Source organism: Rhinoraja longicauda, chromosome 8, assembly GCF_053455715.1.
Source record: "Rhinoraja longicauda isolate Sanriku21f chromosome 8, sRhiLon1.1, whole genome shotgun sequence".
NCBI classification, from domain to species: Eukaryota; Metazoa; Chordata; class Chondrichthyes; order Rajiformes; family Arhynchobatidae; genus Rhinoraja; species Rhinoraja longicauda.
In genome coordinates, this window is record NC_135960.1 from 45,877,188 (window position 1) to 45,904,106 (window position 26,919).

The 26,919-nt window shown below is 42.0% G+C and overlaps 1 protein-coding gene across 1 annotated transcript in view; it reads left to right on the plus strand.

Moving 5' to 3' along the window:
* The window catches only part of pla2r1 (phospholipase A2 receptor 1), a 73,679-nt gene extending 57,134 nt beyond the window's left edge, over positions 1–16,545 (plus strand). The window contains exons 23-30 of the mRNA XM_078404618.1: positions 904–1,054; positions 2,414–2,649; positions 5,031–5,199; positions 6,861–7,022; positions 7,535–7,657; positions 9,550–9,720; positions 13,762–13,797; positions 15,181–16,545. Of these exons, the coding sequence (XP_078260744.1) occupies positions 904–1,054; positions 2,414–2,649; positions 5,031–5,199; positions 6,861–7,022; positions 7,535–7,657; positions 9,550–9,720; positions 13,762–13,797; positions 15,181–15,401 (1,269 nt within the window). The 3' untranslated portion in view covers positions 15,402–16,545. The remainder of the gene's footprint in view (positions 1–903; positions 1,055–2,413; positions 2,650–5,030; positions 5,200–6,860; positions 7,023–7,534; positions 7,658–9,549; positions 9,721–13,761; positions 13,798–15,180) is intronic.
* The last annotated feature ends 10,374 nt before the right edge of the window (positions 16,546–26,919 follow it).

Sequence of the window (26,919 nt, forward strand, 5' to 3'; positions counted from 1 at the left end):
TGGCCTTTGTCCAACTATCTGCCTATCAAACCTCCCCCTCTCTCACCCGCATCAACCTATTACATACCAGACTTTGTTCTGCACCATCTCTCTTCCAGCTTTCTTCCCCATCTCTCCCCCCCCCCCCCCCAACTACAATCATTTTGAAGAAAGTCCCGACCAAAAACAACAGAACCTACCCATGTTCCCCAGAGATGCTGCCTGACCCGCTGAGTTACCCCAGAGTTGCTGCCTGACCCGCTGAGTTACCCCAGCACTTTGAGTCTTATGTTATAAACCTGCAGATTTCCCCTTGCTTTGCAATTACACGTTGACTATATTTTCTCAACCACTCGACTACACTTCTTCCCTCCCCTGGAAGGACTCCGTTCTGTGCTCCCATTAATCCGTCTCCACTGGTTTGCCTCCTATAACAATTTATTTTAACCTATCTGCATCTCTGATGTCTTTCTCCTTTCTGAAACATGCCTTTTCCTTTATTGTAGCTAATGGAGTCTTTGACTTTATCTCATCGATTTCCCATACATAGCGTTGAAACAGGCCCTTCGGCCCAACTTGCCCACGCCGACCAACATGCCCCATCTACACTAGTCACACCTGTCTGAATTTGGGCCATATCCCTCCAAACCTGTCCTATCCATGTACCTGTCTAAATGTTTCTTAAACGTCACGATAGTACCTGCCTCAACTACCTTCTCCGGCAGCATATAACATACACCTACCGTTCTTTGTGTGAAAAAGTTACCCCTCAGGTTCCTATTAAACCTTAATAGGATCTTAATTAAATCCTATTAAATCTTTCTCCCCACACTTTATACCACTGTTCTCACTCTCCTTCTGGCGGAGCAACATGAGCAAAAGGTAATCCCAGCATTTTATTCTTTTTTTAAAATTTACTTGCAGACTTCCGAACACAATAACAGCCCTGTTTTGCAAGAGGAGGCAAAAAGGTGTGCGTTATTGTCTAACAGTCATGCTCATCATTCCACAGGGAAGTGGTACACAAGCGTTTGCAATACAAATCCGTATGGTTTTATTTGTCAAAAAGCTCCAGGTAAAGTGCTTCAAATAAATTGTTTATCCGATTTTAAAGGAAATAAAAATGAAGTAATATATTCAACGTACCAAATAGAAACAATCCTTTAATTCCAATACTTGGAAATTGAAATCCTAAAGAGATCATGTTAACTATTGAGCTTTATCTATGATACACTATTGTGTTGTTCATCGAGGTTTAAATCTATGTTTGTTTAATTTGAAGATGCAGAGATTTAAATTATCAATGAGTGTGTGAAAGGAATCTATTCTAGCAGAGTCTGAAATCTTGATCACCTTAATTTATAGATCCTCGGACAGTTTTATAACGAAGATATACACAGTGCTGGAGTAACTCAGCGGGTCAGGCAGCATTTCTGGAGAAAAGAAATAAATGATGTTTCGGAACCCTTTCATTGGTTTAAGATGGGAGGGGAAAGATTTTGTACGAACCTAAGGAGCAACTTTTTCACTCAGACGGTGTATGGAACAAGCTGCCAGAGAAGGTAGTTGAGGCAGATAGTAAAACAACATTTAAAGGACAAGTGCATGGATAAGAAAGGTTTAGAGGGATATGAACCAAACAAGGGTAAATGAGCTTAGATGGGGCATCGTGGTCGACATGGATTTTGGGCCAAAGGGCCTGTTTCCGTGCTGTATGGCTCTGTGACCCTATAGGACATCATTAAACAGCCACAAAAGTTTATTATAGGACACAACATTTTTTCTAAGAATATATCAGCGAATTGTTGTTTTGGGAAAATCCAGCAAGTTGTTTAACTGAGGTCTACTTTTGTGTGCTTTTTCTAGCGTGATGTGACGTGTTGATTTCATGTAGTACAGAACGGCTCAGCAATGCAGCTGATAGAGCTGCTGCCTCACAGCGCCAGAGACCCGGGTTCAATCCTGACCTTGGGTGCTGTCTATGTGTGGAATTTGCACATTCTCCCTGTGACCACATGGGTTTCCTCCAGGTGTTCCGGTTTCCTCCCACATCCCAAAGATGTGCGGGTTTGTAGGTTAATTGACCTGAGAAAATTGCCCCTTTTGTGTAGGGAGTGGATGCAAAAGTGGAATAACATAGAACTAGTGTGATGGTTGGTGTAGACTCAGTGGGCTGAGGGACCTGTTTCTATGCGGCATCTCTAAACTAAACTGGACACTTTTTTTCCCAAGTATACACGAGAAAATTCTTGTTTTGTGGGAATCCAGTAAGTTGTTGAACTGAGATTAGTGGTTTGGGTTCTGTGGTGTGACATGTGTTGATTGCATCTATGTCTAAAGTCGTTGGATCATGCAAAATAGTTTTTATTCCTGTATAAAGCTGTTGTTCTGTAATTCTCCCAGCAGATAAATCAATCCCATTTTTTCTCAACAGATACATCCATCCATATCAATAAATCCTCTGTATATCAGATTCCTGATGTATTTGCGTATGGCAATTACACATACAAACTACTTAAGAAGAACGTAACTTGGTATGAAGCATTAAACGAATGCAAACTGAGAGAGGCTGAACTGGTCAGCATCACCGATCAATATCACCAAGCTTTCCTCACTGTCATTGTGAATAGACTGGCACATCCTCATTGGATTGGACTCTCCAGCCAAGATGTACGGGCAAAACTATGTTACTTTTGATATCATTCATTGTGTGTAGAAATGTGGACAATCAGAAGCTTTTCCCCCAGGATGGAAAAATCAAATAGCTTAGTTTAGTGTATTGTCACGTGTACTGAGGTACAGTGAAAAGCTTTTTTATTGCGTGTTATCAAGTCAGCGGAAGGTCTCAACGTGATTACAATCAATCCGTCCACAGTGTACAGATACAGGATAAGAGGAATAACATTTAATGCAAGATAAAGTCCAGTGGAGTCCGATTAAAGATTGTCCGAGGGTCTCCAATGAGTTAGAAGGGAGGTCAGGACCGCTCTCTAGTTGGTGATAGGATGGTTCAGTTACCTGGGAACTGATAACAGCCAGGAAGAAACTGGCCCTAAATCCTTAGATGTGCGTTTTCACACTTATGTAACTCTTGCCTGATGGGAGAGCAGAGAAGAGTGAGTGACTGGGGAGAGACTGGTCCTTGATTAAGCTGGTGGCCTTGCCGAGACATCGTTAGGGCATGCTAGAGAGTGAAAGGGGCAAATTTTAAAGAAGATGTTCGGGGTAAGTTTTTTTACAGAGAGGGTGGTGGGTGCCTGGAACAGCCGCCGCCTCGGACTGCCAGAGACCGAGGTTCGATCCTGACCTCGGGTGCTGTCTGTGTGGAGTATGTGCAAGGTCAACTTGGAATTATTTCATTAATTTCACTCCATCCATCAGAGTCTGTCATTGATGTTACATGCAAGCTGTGTCTGTGAACAGAGAGAGAACCAGTGGCGCAGTGGGTGGAGCTGCTGCCTCACAGTGCCTGAGACCTGGGTTTGATCCTGACCTCGGGTGCTGTCTGTGTGGAGTTAGCACAGGCATGATATGTTAGCGGCATTTAAGAAATATTAGGATTGCCACATGGATATCGACAATAGACAATAGACAATAGACAATAGGTGCAGGAGTAGGCCATTCAGCCCTTCGAGCCAGCACCGCCATTCAATGCGATCATGGCTGATCACTCTCAATCAGTACCCCGTTCCTGCCTTCTCCCCATACCCCCTCACTCCGCTATCCTTAAGAGCTCTATCCAGCTCTCTCTTGAAAGCATCCAACGAACTGGCCTCCACTGCCTTCTGAGGCAGAGAATTCCACACCTTCACCACTCTCTGACTGAAAAAGTTCTTCCTCATCTCCGTTCTAAATGGCCTACCCCTTATTCTTAAACTGTGGCCCCTTGTTCTGGACTCCCCCAACATTGGGAACATGTTTCCTGCCTCTAATGTGTCCAATCCCCTAATTATCTTATATGTTTCAATAAGATCCCCCCTCATCCTTCTAAATTCCAGTGTATACAAGCCTAATTGCTCCAGCCTTTCAACATACGACAGTCCCGCCATTCCGGGAATTAACCTAGTGAACCTACGCTGCACGCCCTCAATAGCAAGAATATCCTTCCTCAAATTTGGAGACCAAAACTGCACACAGTACTCCAGGTGCGGTCTCACCAGGGCCCGGTACAACTGTAGACGGACCTCTTTGCTCCTATACTCAACTCCTCTTGTTATGAAGGCCAACATTCCATTGGCTTTCTTCACTGCCTGCTGTACCTGCATGCTTCCTTTCAGTGACTGATGCACTAGGACACCCAGATCTCGTTGAACATCCCCTCTTCCTAACTTGACACCATTCAGATAATAATCTGCCTTTCTATTCTTACTTCCAAAGTGAATAACCTCACACTTATCTACATTAAACTGCATCTGCCATGTATCCGCCCACTCACACAACCTGTCCAAGTCACCCTGCAGCCTTATTGCATGGAGGGACACAAAATGCTGAAGTAACAGCAAGTCAGGCAGCATCTGTGGAGAAAATGGATAGGTGACATTTCGGTTTGGGACCCATCTTCAGTCCCAACCTGAAACATCCCCTTCCCATTTGCTCCAGAGATACTGACTGACCTGCTGAGTTACTCCAACATTTTGTGTTTATCTTTGGCATAAACCAGCATCTGCACTTCCTTTTTATTACATATTGGATATGGAGGGATACTGATTATGCGCAGGCAGATAAGAGTTGATCTTGGTGTCATGTTCTGCACATATATTATCTTTAATTGAACTTTACTGGACTTTGCCTTGCACTAAATGTTATTCCCTTTAACCTGTATCTGTGCACTGTGGATGCCGTGATTGTAATCATCTGCAGTCTTTCCATTAACTGGATAGCATGGAACAAAAGCTTTTCACTGAACCTTGGTACGTGTGACAATAATAAACTAAACTATTGTGGGCTGAGGGGCCTGATCTAGTGCGGTACTGTTTTAATATTGTACTGTTCTATGTTCTGTGTCAATGTTACTGTGAACGTTATCATTATCCATGTGTCAATGTTTGCAGGATGGCCACAGCTTTGCTTGGTCAGATGGTAGTGCTGTTGTTTTCACCAAATGGAGTATAGAACGTCCTCATTCCTCTCACGATTGTGGATATATGGACACAAACAGCTACTGGAAGACTGCTGACTGTGAAACCAGACTCCAGGGAGCTGTCTGCCAGGTTTTAGAAAGTAAGAGCTCAGCTTCAAACGCTTTCAAAATGATGACAGACACAAAAAGCTGGAGTAACTCAGCAAGTCAGACAGCATCTCTGGAGAAAAGGAATAGGTGACTTTTCTGATCGAGACCCTTCTATTCCTCACCTATATAGGTCACCTAAATACGTCACCTATTCCTTTTCTCCAAAAATGTTGTTTGACCAGCTGAGTTACTCCAGCTTTTTGTATCTATCTTCGGTTTAAACCAGCATCTGCAGTTCTTACACAGGTACATGTATGGGAAAGGTTGAGAGGGATATGGGCTAAATGTGGACACATGGGAATAGCTTAGATTGGGCATCTTGGTCGGCATGGGCCAAAGGGCCTGTCCCTGTGCTGTATGACTCTATAAACTCAAGTGTAAGTCAGCCTGTTCCTACCTGTTTTATTTGCTTTTGGGCCCTAATGTTCAATCCTGTTCAAAAATAAGAAGTGATTTTTAAAAAAAAATTATGTAAACCGCTGAAGAGATAGCGAGGTACACCAATTAGCATCTGAAACCCCGTGACCACTAGGTTCAAGATCAAAGTCCATCTTCAGACGCTTGCACACCACATGACGCTAACCACTTCCTCAGCAAATACGATCTTCTGCAGGTACTATAGCAACATTTAAAGACACTTGACAGATAAGTGTATTGGAAAGGTTTAAAGCGATATGGGTCAAACGCAAGCAAATGGGATTAGCTGAGATGGGACATCTTGGACATGTGGACGACTTGAGCAGAAGGGCCTGTTTCCACGCTGCACGACTCTCTCAATCTTAAAACAGCAGTAATAGAAATTGCCTATCTACAGTACAAATGTGCGGTCACAAATCTTCCCTATACACCCTGCATCGAAGGGTGTGCAGCTACAGTAAGTACCCTCAGGCTGGATGCTTATTCACGATCAAAACACAAAGTGCTGGAAGGAACTTAATGGGTCAGGCAGCATCTTTGGAGAACATTGAAAGATGACATTCTGGTTCGGGACCCATCTGAAGAAGGGTCCCGACCCGAAAAATCACCTACCCATATTCTCCAAAGATGCTGCCTGACCTGCTGACTGACTCTAGAATTTTGTGTGTTTTTTGTAAGCCAGCATCTGCAGTTCATCGTTTCCATGCTATGAATCCCATTCTTGATATCCATGGTTGTTTATCACCACTCAGACAGTGGCACAGCAGCAAAGTAGCTACCTTACAGCGCCAGAGACTCGGGTTCAATCCTGACTAAGGGCGATGACTGTATGGAGTTTGTACGCTCTCCCTGTGAGTGCGTGGCTTTTCTCCAGGTCTTGCATTCCAAAGACGTGTAGGTTTATAGGTTAATTGGTTTCTGTAAATTGTTCCTCGTGTGTAGGATAGAACTACGTGTGCACGGTGATTGCTGGTTGGTCGGTGTGGACCCGGTAGGCTGAAATGCCTGTTTCCACACTGTATCTCCAAACTAAATTAAACTAAACACTCAGATTCTAAGATGGAATTGCCTTATTTCTGAACATTGAAAATAGACTCACAGCACTTGTATGGCCAGGAATTTAATGAAAGTACCTTAATTTCAAAATATGATTTTACATATTATATGGCCATGTGTGGGGGAACCAAAGCTTTGTTTAGAATATTCTAAATATTTCTCATTGATCTATTTACAGCTGCAACATTAAATCCACCTCCTCACAAAGCGGAGTGCCCTAACCTTGCCGAAGGTTTGCCCTGGATTCCGTTTCGAGGCAATTGTTACCTTTTCGATTTGGTTTTATACAATTCTTCAAGCTTGACAATGGAAGAAGCTAAAGACATTTGTGGAAACCTGGGTAAGATGCAGTGCCTTGAAAAATTAGCTTTACCCTAAATAACCTTAGTTTGGTTTACAGATACAGCATGGAAACAGGCCCTTCAATACCGACCATCGATCACCCTGTACACTAACAATATCCTACACACTAGGGACAATTTACAATTTTTACCGAAGTCAATTAATCTACAAACCTGAACATTTTTGGAATGTGGGAGGAAACCGGAGGACCCGGGGAAACCCCACGCGGTCACAGGGAGAACGTACAAACTCCGTACAGACAGCACCCGTAGCCAGGATCGAACTCTGATCTCTGTGCTGTAAGGTAGCAACTCTATCATGGCACCACCGTGCCACTGCAACACATGCAAACCTATTCAGCTTTGAATTCCTGTGGAGATGCAGCTAATGAATAATATATACAGCACATAAAAGTGGTGACAAAGGCCCTGTTTCTGTGCTGTATGTTCCATGATTCTATGGTAAGATTACTTTTATACTCATGATAACTTTACTACAAATTTCTTACAGCTACAAAATCTTTCATTTTACACATTAATGATGAAGAGGAGAACAATTTCATTCTTCAACAAGTAAAACTGTACAGCCACATTGCAAATGTAATCTGGCTGGGTATTATGTTTGACAACAATGGTGAGTTATGACCAAGTAAAAAATTAAAATACTCCAAAAGGACATGCAAAAGTTCTGTGTATTAACCAGTATCTGCAGTTCTTTGTTTCTACATTAAAAATACTACCTTGCATTTAAAAAATCTAATTAAAAATACTTTCTAGCAAATATCTTTAGAATCATAGAGTGATACATTGTGGAAACAGGCCCTTCGGCCCAACTCGCCCATACCCGCTAACAATGTCCCAGCTACCCTAGTCCCACTTGCCTCCGCTTGGTCCATATCCCTCCAGACCCTGTCTTATCCATGTACCTGTCTAACTGTTTCTTAAATGATGGGATAGTCCCAGCCTCAACTACCTCCTCTGACAGCTTGTTCCATACACCCACCACCCTTTGTGTGAAAAGGTTACCCCTCAGATTCGTGTTAAAACTTTTCCCTTTCGCCTTGAACCTGTATCATCTGGTCCTCGATTCCCCTACTCTGGGCAAAAGACTCTGTGCATCTTCCCGATCTATTCCTCTCATGATTTTGTATACCTCTATATGATCCCTCATTCTCCTGTGCTCCATGGAATAGAGACTCGGCCTACTCAACCTCTCCCTATAGCTCACACCCTCTCATGCTGGCAACATCCAAGTAAATCTTTTCCTAAGCCTTTCAAGCTTGACAATATCTTTCCCATAACATGGCGCACAGAACTGAACACAATATTCTAAATGTGGTCTCACCAACGTCTTATACAACTGCAACATGACCTCCCAGCTTCTATATTCAATACACTGATTGATGAAGGCCAAAATGCCAAAAGCCTTTTTGACCACCTTATCTACCTGCGACTCGACCTTCAAGGAACCATGCACCTGTACTCCTAGATCCCTCTGCTCTACAACACTACCCAGAGGCCTACCATTTTCTGTGTATGTCCTGCCCTTATTCGACATCCCAAAATGCAACATCTCGCACTTCTTTGTATTAAATTCCATCAACCATTCCTCCGCCCACCTGGTCAATCGATCCAGATCCTGCTGCAATCGTTGACAACCATCTTCACTATCTGCAAAACCACTAACTTTTGTATCATCAGCTTTGAAGTATAGCACTTATTCGGTTACACTTTAAAATCTTGAGTTGGTGATCAGTATTAATGATTATGATGACATTAAACATATGAACATTTTTTTTTTAACCAATTTCCACTAGTGTAAACTAGCAATTCTATCTCCATTGTTCATTTTAAATTTAGACTTTAGTGATACAATGCAGAAACAAGCCCTTCAGCCCACCGAGCCTGCGCTGACCAGCGATCACCCCATACACTAGCACTATACTACACACTAGGGATAATTTTACAACTTACAAAGGTAAATAATGCAATCATAAGGTTCTGGGGGATTCTAAATCCTAGAAAAAAATTTTTGGAAGGAATTTGGATTCTGTTCCTTTCTGATGTAATTTATTGATGCCAGCCTCACTCACCCTCTCCTTATTCCATCCCCATCCCAAACACCCACCCGAACAAAACACAAGTGCTGCACGAACTCAGCAGGTCAGGCAGCATCTGTGGAGAGAATGGACAGACGGCATTTCAAGTAGGGACCCTTCTTCAAACTGATTATGATAGGGAGTCAGGAAGCTGAAAAAGAGAGATTAGCGGGGACAAAGCCTGGCAAGTGATAGCAGTGGCTGAAGAAGGTTCCTGACCTGAAAAGTCACCTATCCATGTTCTTCGGAGATGCTGCCTGACCAACTGAGATACTCCAGCACTTTGTGCCAAATCTTAATGCCTAATTATATGTCTGTAGATGTGGATCTACAATATGGTTGCAGTTTTTCTTGATAATTGCTTATTTAGTATGACACTGAAATGAATATGTTTCTTTCTGGGTAACTTCTTTATGTTATGTTACAGATAACACACTAAGATGGTTGGATGGCACCCCAATAACATATTCAAACTGGGGTGCAGAAGAACCTAATGCACATCGTCTCTCAGTTGATTTCTGTGCTGGCATGAGATCAACAGATGGTACATGGTTTCTGACCAACTGTGCAGAGAACCTTGCAGCGGTTTGTCAAACAGGTAAGTCCAAAACTCTTTGAAACATCACGTGTTATTATTGAAAACTATTGAACCGTTTTAGTTGAGTTTAGTTTAGAGATACAGCATGGAAACAGGCCATTAAGCCCACCGAGTCCACGTCGACCAGCGATCATCCAGGTATCAGGGGTTATGGGGAGAAGGCAGGAGAATGGAGTTGAGCGGGAAAGATAGATCAGCCATGATTGAATGACGGAGTAGACTTGAAGGCCCAAATGGCCTAATTCTGCTCCTCTAATTTATGAACTTATGAAAATCCCATAAATGAGTTACATCCGACATACTTGGGATGATTTACACATGCCAATTAACCTACAAACCTGTACATCTGTAGAGTGTGGGAGGAAACCGGAGCACTCGTAGGAACTCACGTGGTCACAGGGAGAGGGTGCAAACACTGGACAGACAGCACCTGTGGTCAGGTTCAAACCTGGGTCTCTGGCCCTGTAAGGCAGCAATTATACCGCTGCTCCACAGTGCCGCTCACTGGTTTAGTGGACATGAATATTTTGTTTTAATAATGATTTAATGTTACTGAATGTATCTATAGACAATAGACAATAGGTGCAGGAGGAGGCCATTCGGCCCTTCGAGCCAGCACCACCATTCAATGTGATCATGGCTGATCATTCTCAATCAGTACCCCGTTCCTGCCTTCTCCCCATACCCCCTGACTCTGCTATCCTTAAGAGCTCTATCCAGCTCTCTCTTGAATGCATTCAGAGAATTGGCCTCCACTGCCTTCTGAGGCAGAGAATTCCACAGATTCACAACTCTCTGACTGAAAACGTTTTTCCTCTTCTCAGTTCTAAATGGCCTACCCCTTATTCTTAAACTGTGGCCCCTTGTTCTGGACTCCCCCAACATTAGGAACATGTTTCCTGCCTCTAACGTGTCCAACCCCTTAATAATCTTATATGTTTCGATAAGATCTCCTCTCATCCTTCTGGATCTCCTCTCATCTGGCCTAATTCTGCTTGTATGACTTATGAACTTGTGTGTTTTGTAACCAAGACATCAATCCCGTGTCTCTGGTGCCATGAGGCAGCAGCTCTACCACGTACACTGCAATCATAACCACTGAAGTCCTTTCACAAGTATATTTCACGTGATAATAAAATCAAGAGCGGAATAAATAGGGTGATGCACAGTCTTTTAACCAGAGTAGAATCAAGAACCAGAGGGCATAGGTTTAAGGTGAGAGGAGAAAGATTTAATAGGAACCAGAGGAGCAACATGTTGACACAGAGGGTGGGCGGGTATATGGAACGAGCTGCCAGAGGAGGTAGTTGAGGCGGGTATAATTTAAGACATTTTAAAATATATATTTAAAACATTTGGGCAGGTACATGGATAGGAAAGGATTAGAGGGATATGGGCCAAATTCGGGCAGTTGGGACCAGCATACATGGCGTATCTTGGTCGGCATGGACGAGTTGGGCCGAAGAGTCTGTTCCCTTCCTGTATGACTCTATGACTCCAAGTATAAGTCAGCCTGATGCTGGAATCTTGAGCAAAAAACAACCTGCTGGAGCAACTTAGGCAGCATCTGTAGAGGGAAATGGACGGACGACATTTTGGGTCGGGAACCTCCATCAGCATTTACAATAGATTGCCATTTTAAGATAAGCTCATAAATGCGCCACTGTGCCACCGAAGGATTTGAAGGACATGCAAGGCAGTTGAAACAGAGGTGAGAATTTGTGACTGGTTTGTTTCTGCTTCTCTTTGGGTATAAAGACAAATTGTGATGGGCGCAGCGATAGAGCTGCTGCCTTACAGCTTCAGAGACCCAGGATCGATTCTGACAATGGGTACAAACTCCGTACAGACAGCACCCATAGTCTGGATAAAACCCTGGTCTCTGGCGCTATATGGCATCAACTCTATCGCTGCGCCATTGTGCTGCAGTAGAGTGGTCAAGTGTTGGAATAGTATTTAACTATGCAAGACGTGGGGTGGGGATGATATAACATAAGCAGTATGCCAAATTATGTTTTGCAGTAAACAGGTACGATTAATTTATGTTAATGCATGCATTTTTCAGCTAAGTAATTTCAAATTCTGCATGGTAATCTTCCTAAGCTCTTCTATTAATGTGGTAACATGCATTCTGGGAGTAAATTGTTTTTTTAGTATTTGCATAAGAATTTTACAAAATATTTTCTTGAAATGCAGAAAACTGCAGATATTAATGCTGGAATAATCAATAGGTCACGCAGCATTTAACCATATAACCATATAACTACAGCACGGAAACAGGCCCGTTCGGCCCTACCAGTCCATGCCGACCACTCTCTCTGACCTAGTCTCATCTACCTGCTCTCAGACCATAACCCTCCAATCCCCTCTTATCCATATACCTATCCAATTTACTCTTAAATAATAAAATCGAGCCTGCCTCCACCACTTCCACCGGAAGCCCATTCCATACAGCCACCACCCTCTGAGTAAAGAAGTTACCCCTCATGTTACCCCTAAACTTTTGTCCCTCAATTCTGAAGCTATGTCCCCTTGTTGGAATCTTCCCCACTCTCAAAGGGAAAAGCCTACCCACGTCAACTCTGTCCGTCCCTCTTAAAATTTTTAAAACCTCTATCAAGTCCCCCCTCAACCTTCTACGCTCCAAAGAATAAAGACCCAACCTGTTCAACCTCTCTCTGTAGCTTAAGTGCTGAAACCCAGGCAACATTCTAGTAAATCTCCTCTGTACCCTCTCCATTTTGTCGACACCCTTCCTATAATTTGGCGACCAGAACTGCACACCATGCTCCAGATTCGGCCTCACCAATGCCTTGTACAATTTTAACATTACATCCCAACTTCTATATTCGATGCTCTGATTTATAAAGGCAAGCATACCAAACGCCTTCTTCACCACCCTATCCACATGAGATTCCACCTTCAGGGAACAATGCACAGTTATTCCCAGATCCCTCTGTTCCACTGCATTCCTCAATTCCCTACCATTTACCCTGTACGTCCTATTTTGATTTGTCCTACCAAAATGCAGCACCTCACACTTATCAGCATTAAACTCCATCTGCCATCTTTCAGCCCACCCTTCCAAAAGGCCCAAATCTCTCTGTAGACTTTGAAACTCTACTTCATTATTAACTACACCACCTATCTTAGTATCATCTGCATATTTACTAATCCAATTTGCCACACCATCATCCAGATCATTAATGTATATGACAAACAACAGTGGACCCAACACAGATCCTTGGGGTACTCCATTAGACACTGGCCTCCAACCTGACATACAATTGTCAACCATTACCCTCTGGTATCTCCCATTCAGCCATTGTTGAATCCTCACTATTAATACCCAACGATTTAACCTTCTTAATCAACCTTCCATGTGGAACCTTGTCAAATGCCTTACTGAAGTCCATATAGACAACATCCACAGCCTTGCCCTTATCAATTTCCCTGGTAACCTCTTCAAAAAATTCAAGAAGATTAGTCAAACATGACCTTCCAGGCACAAATCCATGTTGACTGTTTCTAATCAGGCCTTGTTTATCCAAATAATTATATATATTGTCCCTAAGTATCTTTTCCATTAATTTTCCCACCACAGACGTCAAACTAACAGGTCTATAATTGCTAGGTTTACTTTTAGAACCTCTTTTAAACAAAGGCACAACATGCGCAATGCGCCAATCTTCCGGCACCATCCCCGTTTCTAATGATGTTTGAAATATTTCCGTCATAGCCCCTGCTATTTCTGCACCATTTGTGGAGAAACAGTAAGTCAATAATTTATTCCCAACTTCTGTACGTTCTTAGAACATAGAGCATAGAACAGTACAGTACAGGAACAAGCCCTTCAGCCCAAAATGTCTGTGCCAAACATGATGCTAAAATAAATTAATCTCCTCTGCCAACTTGTGATCCACATTCCTCCAATTCCTGCATATCCATGTGCCTATAAATACAGTTGGGGTAAAAATGTCAAATGATTTCTTTACAACTTATATATTGTTTTTTATAATATTTTTCATCTCATGATTTCAGATTTGAGTGGAAACGCTTACATTCCAAAACACCATGGTAAGTTCCAAATATATATTTTTCTGTGCAGAATTATAAAAACATAATTTACATTATGATGGTTAATTAAACAGGTTCCTGATATTTACAAAATTGCAAGCTCAAGAAATCTTACTCAAGCATCTTCAATCTCTTGTATTCCATAAAAAATTGCTCTTTGCATTTCAAGGCATACAGACAAAGAACGTAGAACAGTTTTGCACAGGAACAGGCCCTTCGGCCCACTATGTCTTTGCCGAATATGATGCCAAATTAATTCAATCTATGGAAGACTGGAGTATCTCAGCGGGTCAGCCAACATCTGTGGAGGAAACGTCACCCATCTATGTTGTCCAGAGATGTTGCCTAACTTGCTGAGTTACTCCAACATTTTGTGTCGGTCTTGGTATGAACCAGCATCTGCAGTTTCAACAGCACCAACAGGCTCTTTGGCCAAACTCATCCATGCTGACCAAGATGCCCCTTCTACACGAGTCCCACCTGACTGTGTTTGGCCCAGATCCCTCTAAATCTTTTGTGTTTGGCCCATATCCATGTACTGCCCAAGCATCTTTTAAATGTTCTCCAGAGATGCTGCCTGACCCGCTGAATTACTCCAGCACTTTGTGTCATTTTTAGGGATTCTCCTACTCTGGCTTAAAGACTGTGCAATAACCCTATCTCTTCCCTCATGATTTTATATGCCCCTCAGCCTCCTGTACTCCAAGGAATAAAGTCCTAGACTGCTCAATCTCTCCATATAACTCGGGCCCTTGAGTCCTGGCAACATCCCTCTCTTGCCCAACTTGTCCATACCGACCAAGATACCCCTTCCAAGCTGGTCCTACTTGTCCACATTTGATATATATCCCTCTAAACCTTTCCTATCCATGTACCTTCTAAGTGTCTTTTAAATTTTGTTTCTCGTACTTGCGGAAGAATGTGCTGGCATTGGAGAGGGATCAGAGGAGGTTTACGAGAATGATCCCAGGAATGATGGGATTAACATATGATGAGCGTATAACGGCACTGGGCCTGTACTCGCTGGAGTTTAGAAGGATTAATAGGGGGACCTCATTGAAACTTACCGAATAGTGAAAGGCCAGGATAGAGTGGTGGAGAAGGTGTTTCCACTAGTGGGAGAGTCTAGGACCAAAGGGCATAGTCACAGATTAAAAGGACATACCTTTAGAAAGGAGATGAGGAGGAATTTCTTTAGTCAGAGGGTGGTGAATCTGTGGAATTTATTCAATACACTCCTCTGAGTGATTCTTGAGAATGTCAACTTTAAAGCAAATGTTTTTTCCTGAATAATGTTGTGTGTTTATGATTGTTTATTCCGTTTGGTTCAAACTTGGCATTTTGTGATATTTCAAAGAAAATAATTCTGTTGTCTTCCCTCAGAATACCAAATTGGAAATACTACAGTGCTAACCATAGTGCTGGCATTGCTGGTAACTCTGGTCATCGTCGTGGGTGCAGTTGTTGCTTGGTATCTATGGAGACGGAATCGGCCTTCATTGAGGTTTTCAGGAAATGCTTACTATAGACAATCTGCCCCAGAAGTTACTGATAACGATGGAAATATTCTAATTTCTGCACTTGAAAAGAATGGTGGAAATTAATCAAGTGAGGTGATGGCATCTATATTTACAAGAAAGTCTTGTTGGATTATGATAGACATAAATGTTCAACAATTGGTCGTTTAATCACGAGTATGTTTAAATCATTGTTATACAATGTGAATTCAATTTTCTGCACATTGTGCATTCAGTACATGAATTATATTCTTGCTGATATTTTCTAGGCAAAGTAGAGTGCCTATTTTTATAGTGCTATTGATAGGTGTTATACTACGTTATCATTGAATTGGTTGAAACAACATGAAAACAGGTCATCGATCCATCAGGCCACTGACCATCGATCACCCATTCACACTAGTTCTATGTTACCCCCCTTTCTCATCCACTCTGTACCCATGCGGGGTAATTTACAGAGGCCAATACAAACCCAAGTACAAATGGTGTAAGAAGGAACTGCAGATGCTGGTATAAATTGAAGATAAACATGAAAAGTTGGAGTAACAGCAGGACAGGCAGCATCTCTGGAGAGAAGGAATGGGTGACGTTTTAGGTCGGGACAAGAAGAGTCTGTCCCGCTGAATTACTCCAGCGTTTTGTGTCTACCTTTCTGATGGATGCTCTTCTAACTACGATGTCCCCAATGAACTGAAGTATTATCTCTGCATGTTTATTCATGTTCATAAGTCGTAGTAGAATTGCCATCGAGTCTACTCCTCTATTCAATCGTGGTGGATCTATCTTTCCCTCTAAACCCCATTCTCCTGCCTTCTCCCCATAACCCCTGACACCTTTATGAATCAGGGACCTGTCAATCTCCGCTTGAAAAATACCCAATGACGTCCTCCACAGCCGTCTGTGGTTATGAATTCCACAGATTCATCACTGCCTGACTAAAGGAAGTTGTAGGAGCCATTTATGCTTAATTTAGTTACTGTCATTGTATTATGGCTATGTTTAATATTTCTAGTTTCTGTCTTTTTTGCATGCTTGTGGGTGTGATTTGATACGTAATGGGGAGTGTCCACATGGGAGGAGGCTAGTGTAGCGACAGAGATTGTGGGTCAGTTTAGTCTCGGAGGATGGAGAGAATAGTTTTTTACCACACTCACGTCTGCCACACTCGCGCCAGCTACACTCACAAGGACTACACGGTAACGACTACACGATTTTTACTGTATTGTTTGAAGAAGAAACAGTTGATAAGAACTAATAGTTATGAATTACTCTTTTGATTTGTGCTACTTTAATAAAGACCAATTAATCAAGAAACAGCGTTTGGAAGATTCATTTTTGTTATCTCAGAGTGCGGTTTGTGCGTAAGCTATACCTCCATTCCATCCCCGAGCAGTAATGGCTATCGAAGTTGGACTTTGAGAAGGTATAGAAACTGCCATTACATTAGAGTAAAAAAACTTTTCTCTGAATGGAGATAGAGTAAAAAATGTATCCGAATGGAATTTGAGCAAAAAAGCTATTCTGACAGAAGAATCTAAGAAAGACTTGTTCTACAAGCAAAATCCGATTCAACAGTGAAATTGAAGAAGAAGCTGAATCTCTGCCAGGAATTAGAGCTGAAATCTAAGGAACAAAGAATCTGCCGGTCGAAGGCAAATTGACATGGTCTACACCTGGATCATTAGAAGATTGAAGACTTCATTGACTGGGTACCGTGAGTAGACGACTGTTTAGTCGTAATTTTAAGTTAAGAAGTTTAACAAACTTAAAAGCCTGTGAGAAAATTCTGCAGAAGTACTATTTGATACAAGAAGCTACGAGGAGATAAGAAACCCAAACTCGCAGAGCACGACCTTGAAACTTAACGATGTTGTGAACTTCTACAAGATAAGGTGCTCAGCTAGCGATTGTTTACCATAGATACTGGCCGAAGACTTTCAGCCTTGGAATTAATGATGTGTTTTAAAAAAATACTCATTCTGTTTTGAATTCTTCTGGTGTTTCTGGAACATAGCAATAAGCACCAATTCATCACGGATCTTCCATCAGGTAAGTGAAGAACCACCACAGGAGGGAGATGCGGAGCAAAAATCAAGAAGATATGAGAAAAGAGACATTAAACTTTCGGAAAAAGGAGAGGCAGCCTATCTGGAAAGATGCCAGAAGGATAGAGACAAGTTGTGGAAGTAGGTCATCAAATTAATTGAATATCAGAAGAAACTAATGGAATCAGATGAGAATGCAAACATTGTACAATCTAATCTGGATCTACTACTTAACCTTTTCCAGGCCCCGCTTTACTTAACCTTTGCCATGAGGTTGGGAAAAAACAACACTCAATACTGTGTTTACAACTACCAAAGGAGCAACTCGAATGGCACACTCAGTGGTTCCAAGAGAGGGTGGAATTTTTTGATGGTTTCATGGCTGACGCGGAGAAGTGGTTGTCTGAAACCATAGCTTGAACATTGCACTCTACAGTAGAAGGTGCGGTGCAACAAGGTATTGAAGTGGGAAAAGAAATTACACCTCACGATAGTGTCTCAAACGTTTTAACGCGAAGATCCAGACGTAAATCTGGTTCTGTAGCCAGTTCAACTACGAGGGTCTCTGCTCAAATGGAAACTGAAGCTGAGATGGCTGCTCTCTCGCTAGAAGCTGCCGCCTTGGAGACAAAATATGAGATTGAGGAACGAGAAGCCAAGCTGAAGAGAGAGACTGAAAGACAAGCAGAACAGCTGAAGAGAGAGAAGGAACGGTTGGAAATAGCCACGAAGCTGGCAGCTGCTGGGGCAAGGAGGGACATACTGGAAAGCCAAAGATCAAAATGCAGCTCGAGAGTATTTCAGAAGAAAAGTTCCTTAATCCAAGAAGGAGCTACTAAGCTGGAAACAACAGCTAAAGTCAACCCACAGCCAGAGCCAGTCTGGTCTCGTGACGCCAAACGCACTGACTAAGTGGATGGCCGACAAAACTAGACCGAAGCAACCTATCTTTGGGATGTCTGTTAAGGCTTGAAAAGAGCCAACCCAGTACTCTTCTCAGAGGCCTGTTCATCAGCTACCTTGCACCCAGCCAGAGACAAACAACTGATTATGGGGCTCGTGACAACATTTATCCGGATCGATCTGCACTAAGCCAGGGATTTCAAAATGAATTCTATGAATTGGTAAGGAATCAAACAAGAATCAGCGAGCTCCTTGTTCAACAAAATCTTTCTGTCACCTTACCCCCAATGGAAATTCCTAAATATGATGGTGATCCTTTACAATATGAAACTTTCATAGTAGCGTTTGAAGAAGGAGTGGAAATGAAAACTACAAGTCACAGAGATCGCTTACGATTTCTGGAGCAATACAACAGCGGATATTCGAAGCAGCTTGTTAAGAGTTGTCGACATTTGCCTGCGGATGAGGGTTATCAAATGGCAAGAGAGTTGCTTGAAGAGCATTTTGGTAACAAACACAAGATTGCTAACGCATACATGAAAAAGGCCTTTGCTTGGTCAGTTATCAAGGCGGAAGATGTGAAGGCTTTGCATGAGTTTGCGATACTTCTTAGGGGTTGCTGTAATTCAATGAGAAATAGCATCCACATGGAATAAATGAATGTTGTTAGTAATATGAAGGCTATCGTTCTAAAACTGCCCTATAAAAGTGGAGAGATAAAGCAGGCCTGATACAGGAGGTTGACGATAGAGAGGCCATGCTTCCTGACCTGGTGAATTTCATGGAAAGAGAAGTACGGTTAATGTCAAACCTACGCTATGGGAATATTCAAGATCCTAAATCAGCAGCTGTCAAAGGCTCTGCCTTTACTAAAACCGAGGGAAGATCAGGACCTAAGGAAAGCAGTTTTGCTGCTGCCATAATACTCGTAGAAATGAAGGGCGGAATAAAAAAGGATGTATCTACCGTATCAAGGGTTTTGTTTTTCATGTAATGAAGTTGGTCACACTATAAGATGGTGTCGAAAATTCAAGAAAAAGGAATATAAAGATAAGATTGACTTCTTGAAGGAGAAAGGAATCTGTAATGGATATCTGAAGAAAGGACACATGGTTAAAGACTGCAGGAATCGGATAACTTGTAATATATGCAAACAAGATCATCCTGAATTGCTTCACATTGAACAGAGGAATACGGACGAGAAGCCAGAGCAAATGGAACAAAATGAGAAGCCAGCTACGAGCGATGTTGTTGCCTCACCTCAGTTAAATGCACATATTGGGGCCGGTTTTCTCCATCTTTTCTCCATCGGTACAGGTAAGGAGCAGTGAGCGGAATACAGTGTTGCAAACATATACATTTTTGGACAGTGGAAGTTCAGCTACCTTATGCACAGAAAGCTTGATGAGAAGGCTGGACGTTATAGGAGAAAAGGTTAAGCTTCTCTTGAACACCATGAATGGTCAGAAATGCTACGATAGTTATCATATCACAAGTATGGAAATATCTAGTCTGGAGGAAGACAATTTTATACAAATATCTGATGTATTTACAGAAGAGAGTATGCCCGTCTCATCCAAATATACTTAATCACGAAGACTTGGAAAAATGGCCTTACTTCAAGGATGTCAAGTTACCTAAAATAAATTCTGATATCGACCTACTTATTGGAACGAATGCTTTGAAGGCATTAGAACCTAGAAAGGTTGTTACCAGTCAAGGAGATGGACCGTTTGCTGTGAGAACCATACTCGGATGGGTTAGCTATGGCTCCTTGAGAAGGAACAACAAAGGCAGGAAAAGGAATAACTATACTCCTGCTGCCGTCAATCGGATATCAATTGTAAATCTATAGGAGTTGTTGACCAAGTAATATAGTCACGAATTCAATGAAAGAACCAGCAAGGAATCAGACGAAATGTCCAGAGAAGAAGTAAAAAATTTGGAAATTATGAATCACTCAGTAAAGATGATAGAAGGACACTATTGCCTAGACTTACCTTTTAAACAAGAAAGTGTTAGTCTGCCAAATAACCGTTGCATTGCAGAACAACGCATTCAGAATCTGAAACGCAGGTTTGGCAAGAATACGAAATGTCATGATGAATATACATCTTTCCTCACAGAGATGATTGATAATGGTTATGCCGAAAGGGTGCTAGAAGACCAGCTGAATCGAAGTGATGGAGAGCTTTGGTATATCCCACACCATGGGGTGTAGCATTCAAAGAAAGGAACATTAAGAGTGGTCTTCGACTGTGCTGCGGTTTTCAAGGGTAAATCACTTAACTGTCAACTGCTACAGGGTCCAGACCTAACGAACTCACACATCGGAGTTCTCATTAGATTCAGACAAGAGCCGGTAGCTTTGATGGTGGATATCAAGGCAATGTTTCATCAGGTCAAGGTATCGGAAAGGCATGTTGACTATTTGCGATTCCTATGGTGGTCGGATGGTGATGCACAACAAGATCTCGTTGAATACCAGATGAAGGTACATCTCTTTGGAGCAGTGTCATCACCAAGTTGTGCAAACTTCGCATTGAGGAAAACCGCTGAGGCCAATAAACCTCATTTTTCTGAAGAAGTGACAAACTCAGTAAGGAGCAATTTCTATATGGATGATTGTTTAAAATTCATGTCTACGGAACAAGAAGCGATTCAAATGGTAAAACATTTGACTTCCCTCTGCAACAAAGGAGGATTCATGCTATCGAAATGGATTAGCAACAGCCGTGCTGTATTGGAAACCATTCCACTAGATAACAGAGCCAAGGAGACCCGGGAGTTGGATTTGGACAAAGACAATCTGCCCATGGAGAGAGCACTGGGATTGCACTGGTGCGTTGAAACAGATGTGTTCAAGTTCAGAATCTCGATTCAGGATCGACCATGTACAAGACGGGGCATCCTGTCCGTGATTGGTTCTGTTTACGATCCTTTGGGATTTCTTGCACCATTTACACTACCAGCCAAGTTAATTTTGCAGGATCCCTGTAAGAAGAAACTTGGATGGGATGAGAGTATAACGCAAATCTTCTCCCAGCGATGGACAGAGTGGTTAGAAGATCTCGACAAGATCTCGGAGTTCAGAGTGGACGGTGTATGAAGCCTACAAACTTTGGACGAATTAAATTTGCACAGCTGCATCACTTTTCTGACGCAAGTGAAAGTGGTTCCGGTACTGTTTCAAATCTGAGACTGGAAAATGATAACAATGAAGTACATGCTGCATTCTTAATGGGAAAGGCCAGAGTGGCACCATTGAAGCAAATGACGATTCCCAGAATGGAGCTTGCAGCTACAGTCTTAGCTGTCAGAATTGACATATTGCTGCAAAAAGAACTGCAGCTCAAGCTGGAAGAATCTACCTTCTGGACTGATAGCATGACAGTGCTTAAGTTCATCAACAATGAAAATAAACGCTTCCTAACATTTGTAGCAAACAGGATCTCTTTTGTAAGGGATGCTACTGATGTATCACAGTGGAGGTATATTAATACCAAGGAAAATCCTGCGGATGAAGCCTCTAGAGAGGATTAACAGCAGACCGTTTCTTAAGCAGTAATAGATGGATCAATGGGCCAGAGTTTCTCTGTAAGCCAAAGTTTAACCTGGAAACTGAAATCTCTGCTAATGATCCGGAGATTAAGCAAGACATCCTAGTGAACGCCATTATTAAGGACCTATTGGATTCAACAAACTATTTTATTACCCATTTCTCATCATGGAATAAGTTGAAGACTGTGGTGGCTTGGTTTCTTAAATTAAAAACAATGCTTTTGCAGTGGACTCGTAAGAGAAAGGAAACTAGGGCTGCTATGAGTAGCTTTGAAACAGATCCTGGTAAGCTGAAAGAAAAAGTTGACAGATGCAAGTTTTTAAGGCATCATACCGGGGACAGTGTTTATGTCCGGATGATCTTTTTAAGGCGGAAAATGCAGTTATCTCTTTCTGTCAAAGACAAGAATATAAGGAAGAGCTATCAGCATTACAAGCTGGTGAACATGGTGTTAAAAGAAGTAGTCATTTATAAAGGCTTGATCCGATACTGGATAAAGGACTTCTGAGAGTAGGTGGTCGCCTAAATAAACTAGCGATGCCTGAAGAAGCTAAGCATCCTATTATTCTCTCGAAGGACTTTCATATTTCAACATTGCTGTTACGACAGATCGGACATGGAGGAAGAAATCACATGTTGTCTAAACTTCGTAAAAAATATTGAATTGTCAAAGGTAACTCTGCTGCAAGAAAGGTTATAAAGAATTGTGTTGTGTGCAAACATCAGCGAGGAAGAGTTGGAGAACAGAAAATGGCACACTTGCCTCTGGAAAGGATTCAACCTGATAATCGTCCATTTACAGAGGTAGGAGTTGATTATTTCGGTCCTATCGAGGTCAAAAGAGGACGATGTCTGGTAAAAAGGTATGGTGTAATCTTCACTTGCATGGCAAGCCGAGCGGTACATCTTGAAGTTGCATCTACACTTGACCTGTATTCATGCATTACGAAGATTTATTTGTCGACGAGGTCGTTCTATCATTAAGATCAGATAATGGTACGAATTTTGTTGGAGCGGAAAGAGAGTTGAGAGAAGCACTTAAAGGCTTGAATCAGAACAAGATCCAGAATGATATGCTTCAGCAAGGGATACGATGGAATTTTAATCCCCCAGGGGGATCCCATCATGGCGGTGTTTGGGAATGATTGATCCGCATGGTTCGAAATCTGTTGCGCTCTGTTCTTAAACAACAAGTTCTGGATGATGAAGGATTGCAAAGTTTGTTTTGTGAAATTGAAGCAATTTTGAATGACCGACCCATTACCAAGAGTTCTGATGATCCGAGTGACCTGGAAGCACTTACTCCAAATCATATTCTTTCATTGAAAACCAAGCCAATGTTACCACCTGGGCTCTTTGTGAAGGACGATTTGTATATTAGACGCAGATGGAGACAGGTACAATATGTGGCAGACCTTTTTTGGAAACGGTGAACACAAGAATATTTACCTCTAATTCAAGAACGTCAAAGATGGTTGAGAGTGTGAGGAAATTTTATTCCAGGTGATATCGTCTTGGTGGTTGATTCTACTGCACCACGAGGTTCTTGGTTGATGGGTAGGATACTGGAGATCATGCCAGACGTTAAAGGTTTTGTGCGTACTGTACGACTTCAAACTAAGGATATCTTGGTAAGACCAATAACCAAGATATGTCTGCTTCTAGAAGGTGAAGGAGAAGATTGAAGAATTGCTAAAGAAGTTTGAATGCCAACATATAATGCATATTGTTTTTGATAAATATTAAGCTTTTATAGCTCCTTTTAATATCTATTGGTAATTGCTTCGTTATATACGCAGAACAATTAGGGGCCGGTGTGTAGGAGCCATTTACGCTTAATTTAGTTACTGTCATTGTATTATGGCTAAGTTTAATATTTCTAGTTTCTGACTTTTTTGCATGCTTGTGGGGGTGATTTGATACGTAATGGGCAGTGTCCACATGGGAGGAGGCTAGCGTAGCGACAGAGATTGTGGGTCAGTTTAGTCTCGGCAGATGGAGAGAATACAGTTTTTTACCACGCTCGCGCCAGTCACACTCACGATTGCCACAGTCGCGCCAGCTACACTCACAAGGACCACACGGTAACGACTACACAATTTTTACTGTATTGTTTGAAGAAGAAACAGTTGATAAGAACGAAAAGTTATGAATTATTCTTTTGATTTGTGCTACTTTAATAAAGACCAATTAATCAAGAAACAGCGTTTGGAAGATTCGTTTTTGTTATCTCAGAGTGCGGTGTGTGCGTAAGCTATACCTCCATTCCATCCCCGAGCAGTAATGGCTATCGAAGTTGGACTTTGAGGTATAGAAACTGTCATTACATTAGACCTCGTCTACTTTCTAAAGGTGTGTCCTTTTATTCTGAGACTGTGCCCTTTCGTCGTAGACTCTCCCATGAGTGGAAATATTCTCTCCACAGATTCACCATCGTCGTCGTCGTGGCTATCCCTTGAGGTCGAGGATGATGGTCTACATGTTGTTTTTATGAACTTTCAGGTGGCTTAGGAGTCCAATCCTGGCTTTGAAAGTTCTTTGGCATTCAGGGCAGGTAATTCCAGAGTCAGATCGGGCTTTGGTTGGTGCTGCCTCTCTTTCCGTTTACTTCTCTTTTCTAATTCTGCATCTGCGAAGGTCGCTGTTCCTTTTTGGATGATGGTTCGCCAGAGTTTCTTGTCCTTGGCATTGGTTTCCCAATTGTCGATGATGATTTCACATTTCTTCATGCTGGCTTTTAAGGCGACTTTGAATCTCTTCTTTTGTCCGCCTCTTTTACGTTTGCCTTCTTTAAGCTGGGAGTAGAAGGCTTGCTTTGGTAGACGCTCGTCTTCCATCCGAACAACATGACCGCTCCATCTTAGTTGGTTCTTGATGACAAAGGCTTCGATGCTCAGTGTTTTTGCTCCATTCAGCACGCTGACGTTGGTTCTTCTGTCTTCCCAGCTGATATTTAAGATGCTTCGAAGACATCATTGATGGAACTCTTTTCAAGTGTTTTCAGAATAGCGTTAGTATGTTGTCCAGGTTTCTGATGCAAACAGGAGCGTTGGAATTGCCACTGCTTTGTACACTAACATTTTGGTGTCTGTTCGCATGTCACGATTTTGAAAGACTCTCGTTCGAAGACATCCAACATACAATCTAGAAAGGCTCTGAAGCCAAAGGTGCCAGAAAAACCCTGTGAACCTGTACTACAATCTACTCTCATGTAGTCAAAGATGACCAAATGAAGATTTTTATTATTCGTCAACAATATCAACCAGGAATGACTTGTCAAATCTTTTAACAAACGAACAAGGTTATCCAAATGTTAAAAGAAAGGCAACCTACCCTGTTTAAGGAAAGAGAAGGTCTTGCATTTCTGTTGCCTGTGGTTTTTCAGGCTGTTCTTCGCATTGTGGAAAATATCTCAGTTTAATTCCCTGCCTGACCTGCTGAATTACTCCAGCACTTTGTGTCCTTCTAGACTCAGTTCCCTGGCTGATTAAGGCCAACGAACCAAAAGCCTTCTTCACCATCATATCAACCTAGTCATCTTGTCAACTTTGGATGTAAGTAAACAGTGAGCATTGATAAAATCGATTGTTTTACACTTTTAAAAATTGGGAATGATTCATTTCATCTTCTGAACTTAGAGTGAACTTAAAATTGTGCAATTTGTGGAAGGAACTGCAAATGCTGGATTATACCAAAGATAGACACAGAATGCTGGAGTAACTCAATGAGTCAGGCAGCTTCACTGGAAAATCTGAAGAAGGATTCCAATCCGAAACGTCACCTATTCCTTGAAACTCTGCAAACTGCACGTACACTGCAAGGTTTCTGGGCCACGCTTGCCAAATGCCCAGAATGGAAATGGATGCAAATAGACTATACCTTTATTTACACAAAAAAATTAAAGTAAATAGTTTGCTTGTAATTTTATAAGTGCTTCAATTTGAGGTAGAAAGCCCCACAAACCATTGAAGCATTTACTGTTTATCACATGATGGAAGCAGCAGCATTCATGCCTGTTGGTTAATTCATCGTGATCTGCAATAGGTCACTTGAATTAAAAAAAATAAACGAAGAAACTAAATTACTCATAACGAATGCTTATCCCTTTGATTTCCCGGCCATTGCAAGAGACTTTAGAGATGCAGCACGGAAACAGGCTCTCAGGCCCCCCCTAGTACACGCCGACCAGCGATCACCCCTTACACTAACACTATCCTGCACACTAGGGACAATTTACAATTTTACCAAAGCCAATTAACCTACAAACCTGAACGTCTTTGGAGTGTGGGAGGAAACCTGAGCTCCCAGAGAAAACACATGCAGGTCAGGAGAAGAGCATACAAACTCCTTTTTTAATGTTGGTCTATATTGGTAATCATTTGATCTTTCTGTTCAAGATGGATTAAAACAGAAAATTCTAGAAATACTCAGCAGGTCAGGCAGCATCTGTTTCTGACTCCCAGGTGTTTAAGGTCTGATGAAATATTAAATTTGTTTCTTCTTTCTTTGTTTCCACCATTTTTAATTCAAATTTCTAGCCTTTGGGATTTTCTTTTATTTTTGACATAGCAATGGGTTTTTCTTTCACATTGTCATATAGTAGAGTCATGCAGCATGGAAACAGGCCTAACTCGTCTATGCCGATCAAGATGCCTAATCTAAGCCAGTCCCGTTTGGCTCATATGAAGACTCTTGAGTCTGAAGGAGGGTTCCGACCCAAAATGTCACCTGTTCATTTCCTCCAGAGATGCTACCTGACCCACAGAGTTACTCCAGCATTTTGTGACTATCTTCGGTGTAAACCAGCATCTGCAGTTCCTTCCTACTCAGGACACAAGGGCCTGAGCTATAGGGAGAGGTTGAGCAGGCTGGGACTTTATTCCTTGGAGTACAGGTGGATGAGGGGTAATCTTATAGCAATGTACAAAATCATGAGAGGAATAGATTGCATAAATACACAGTGTATCTTGACCAGAATAGGGGAATCGAGAACCAGAGGACAGTGGTATAAGATGAGGGGAAGAAAGATTTCATTGGAACCTGCGGCATAACCTTTTTACACAAAGGGTGGTGGGTGTATGGAATGAGCTGCCAG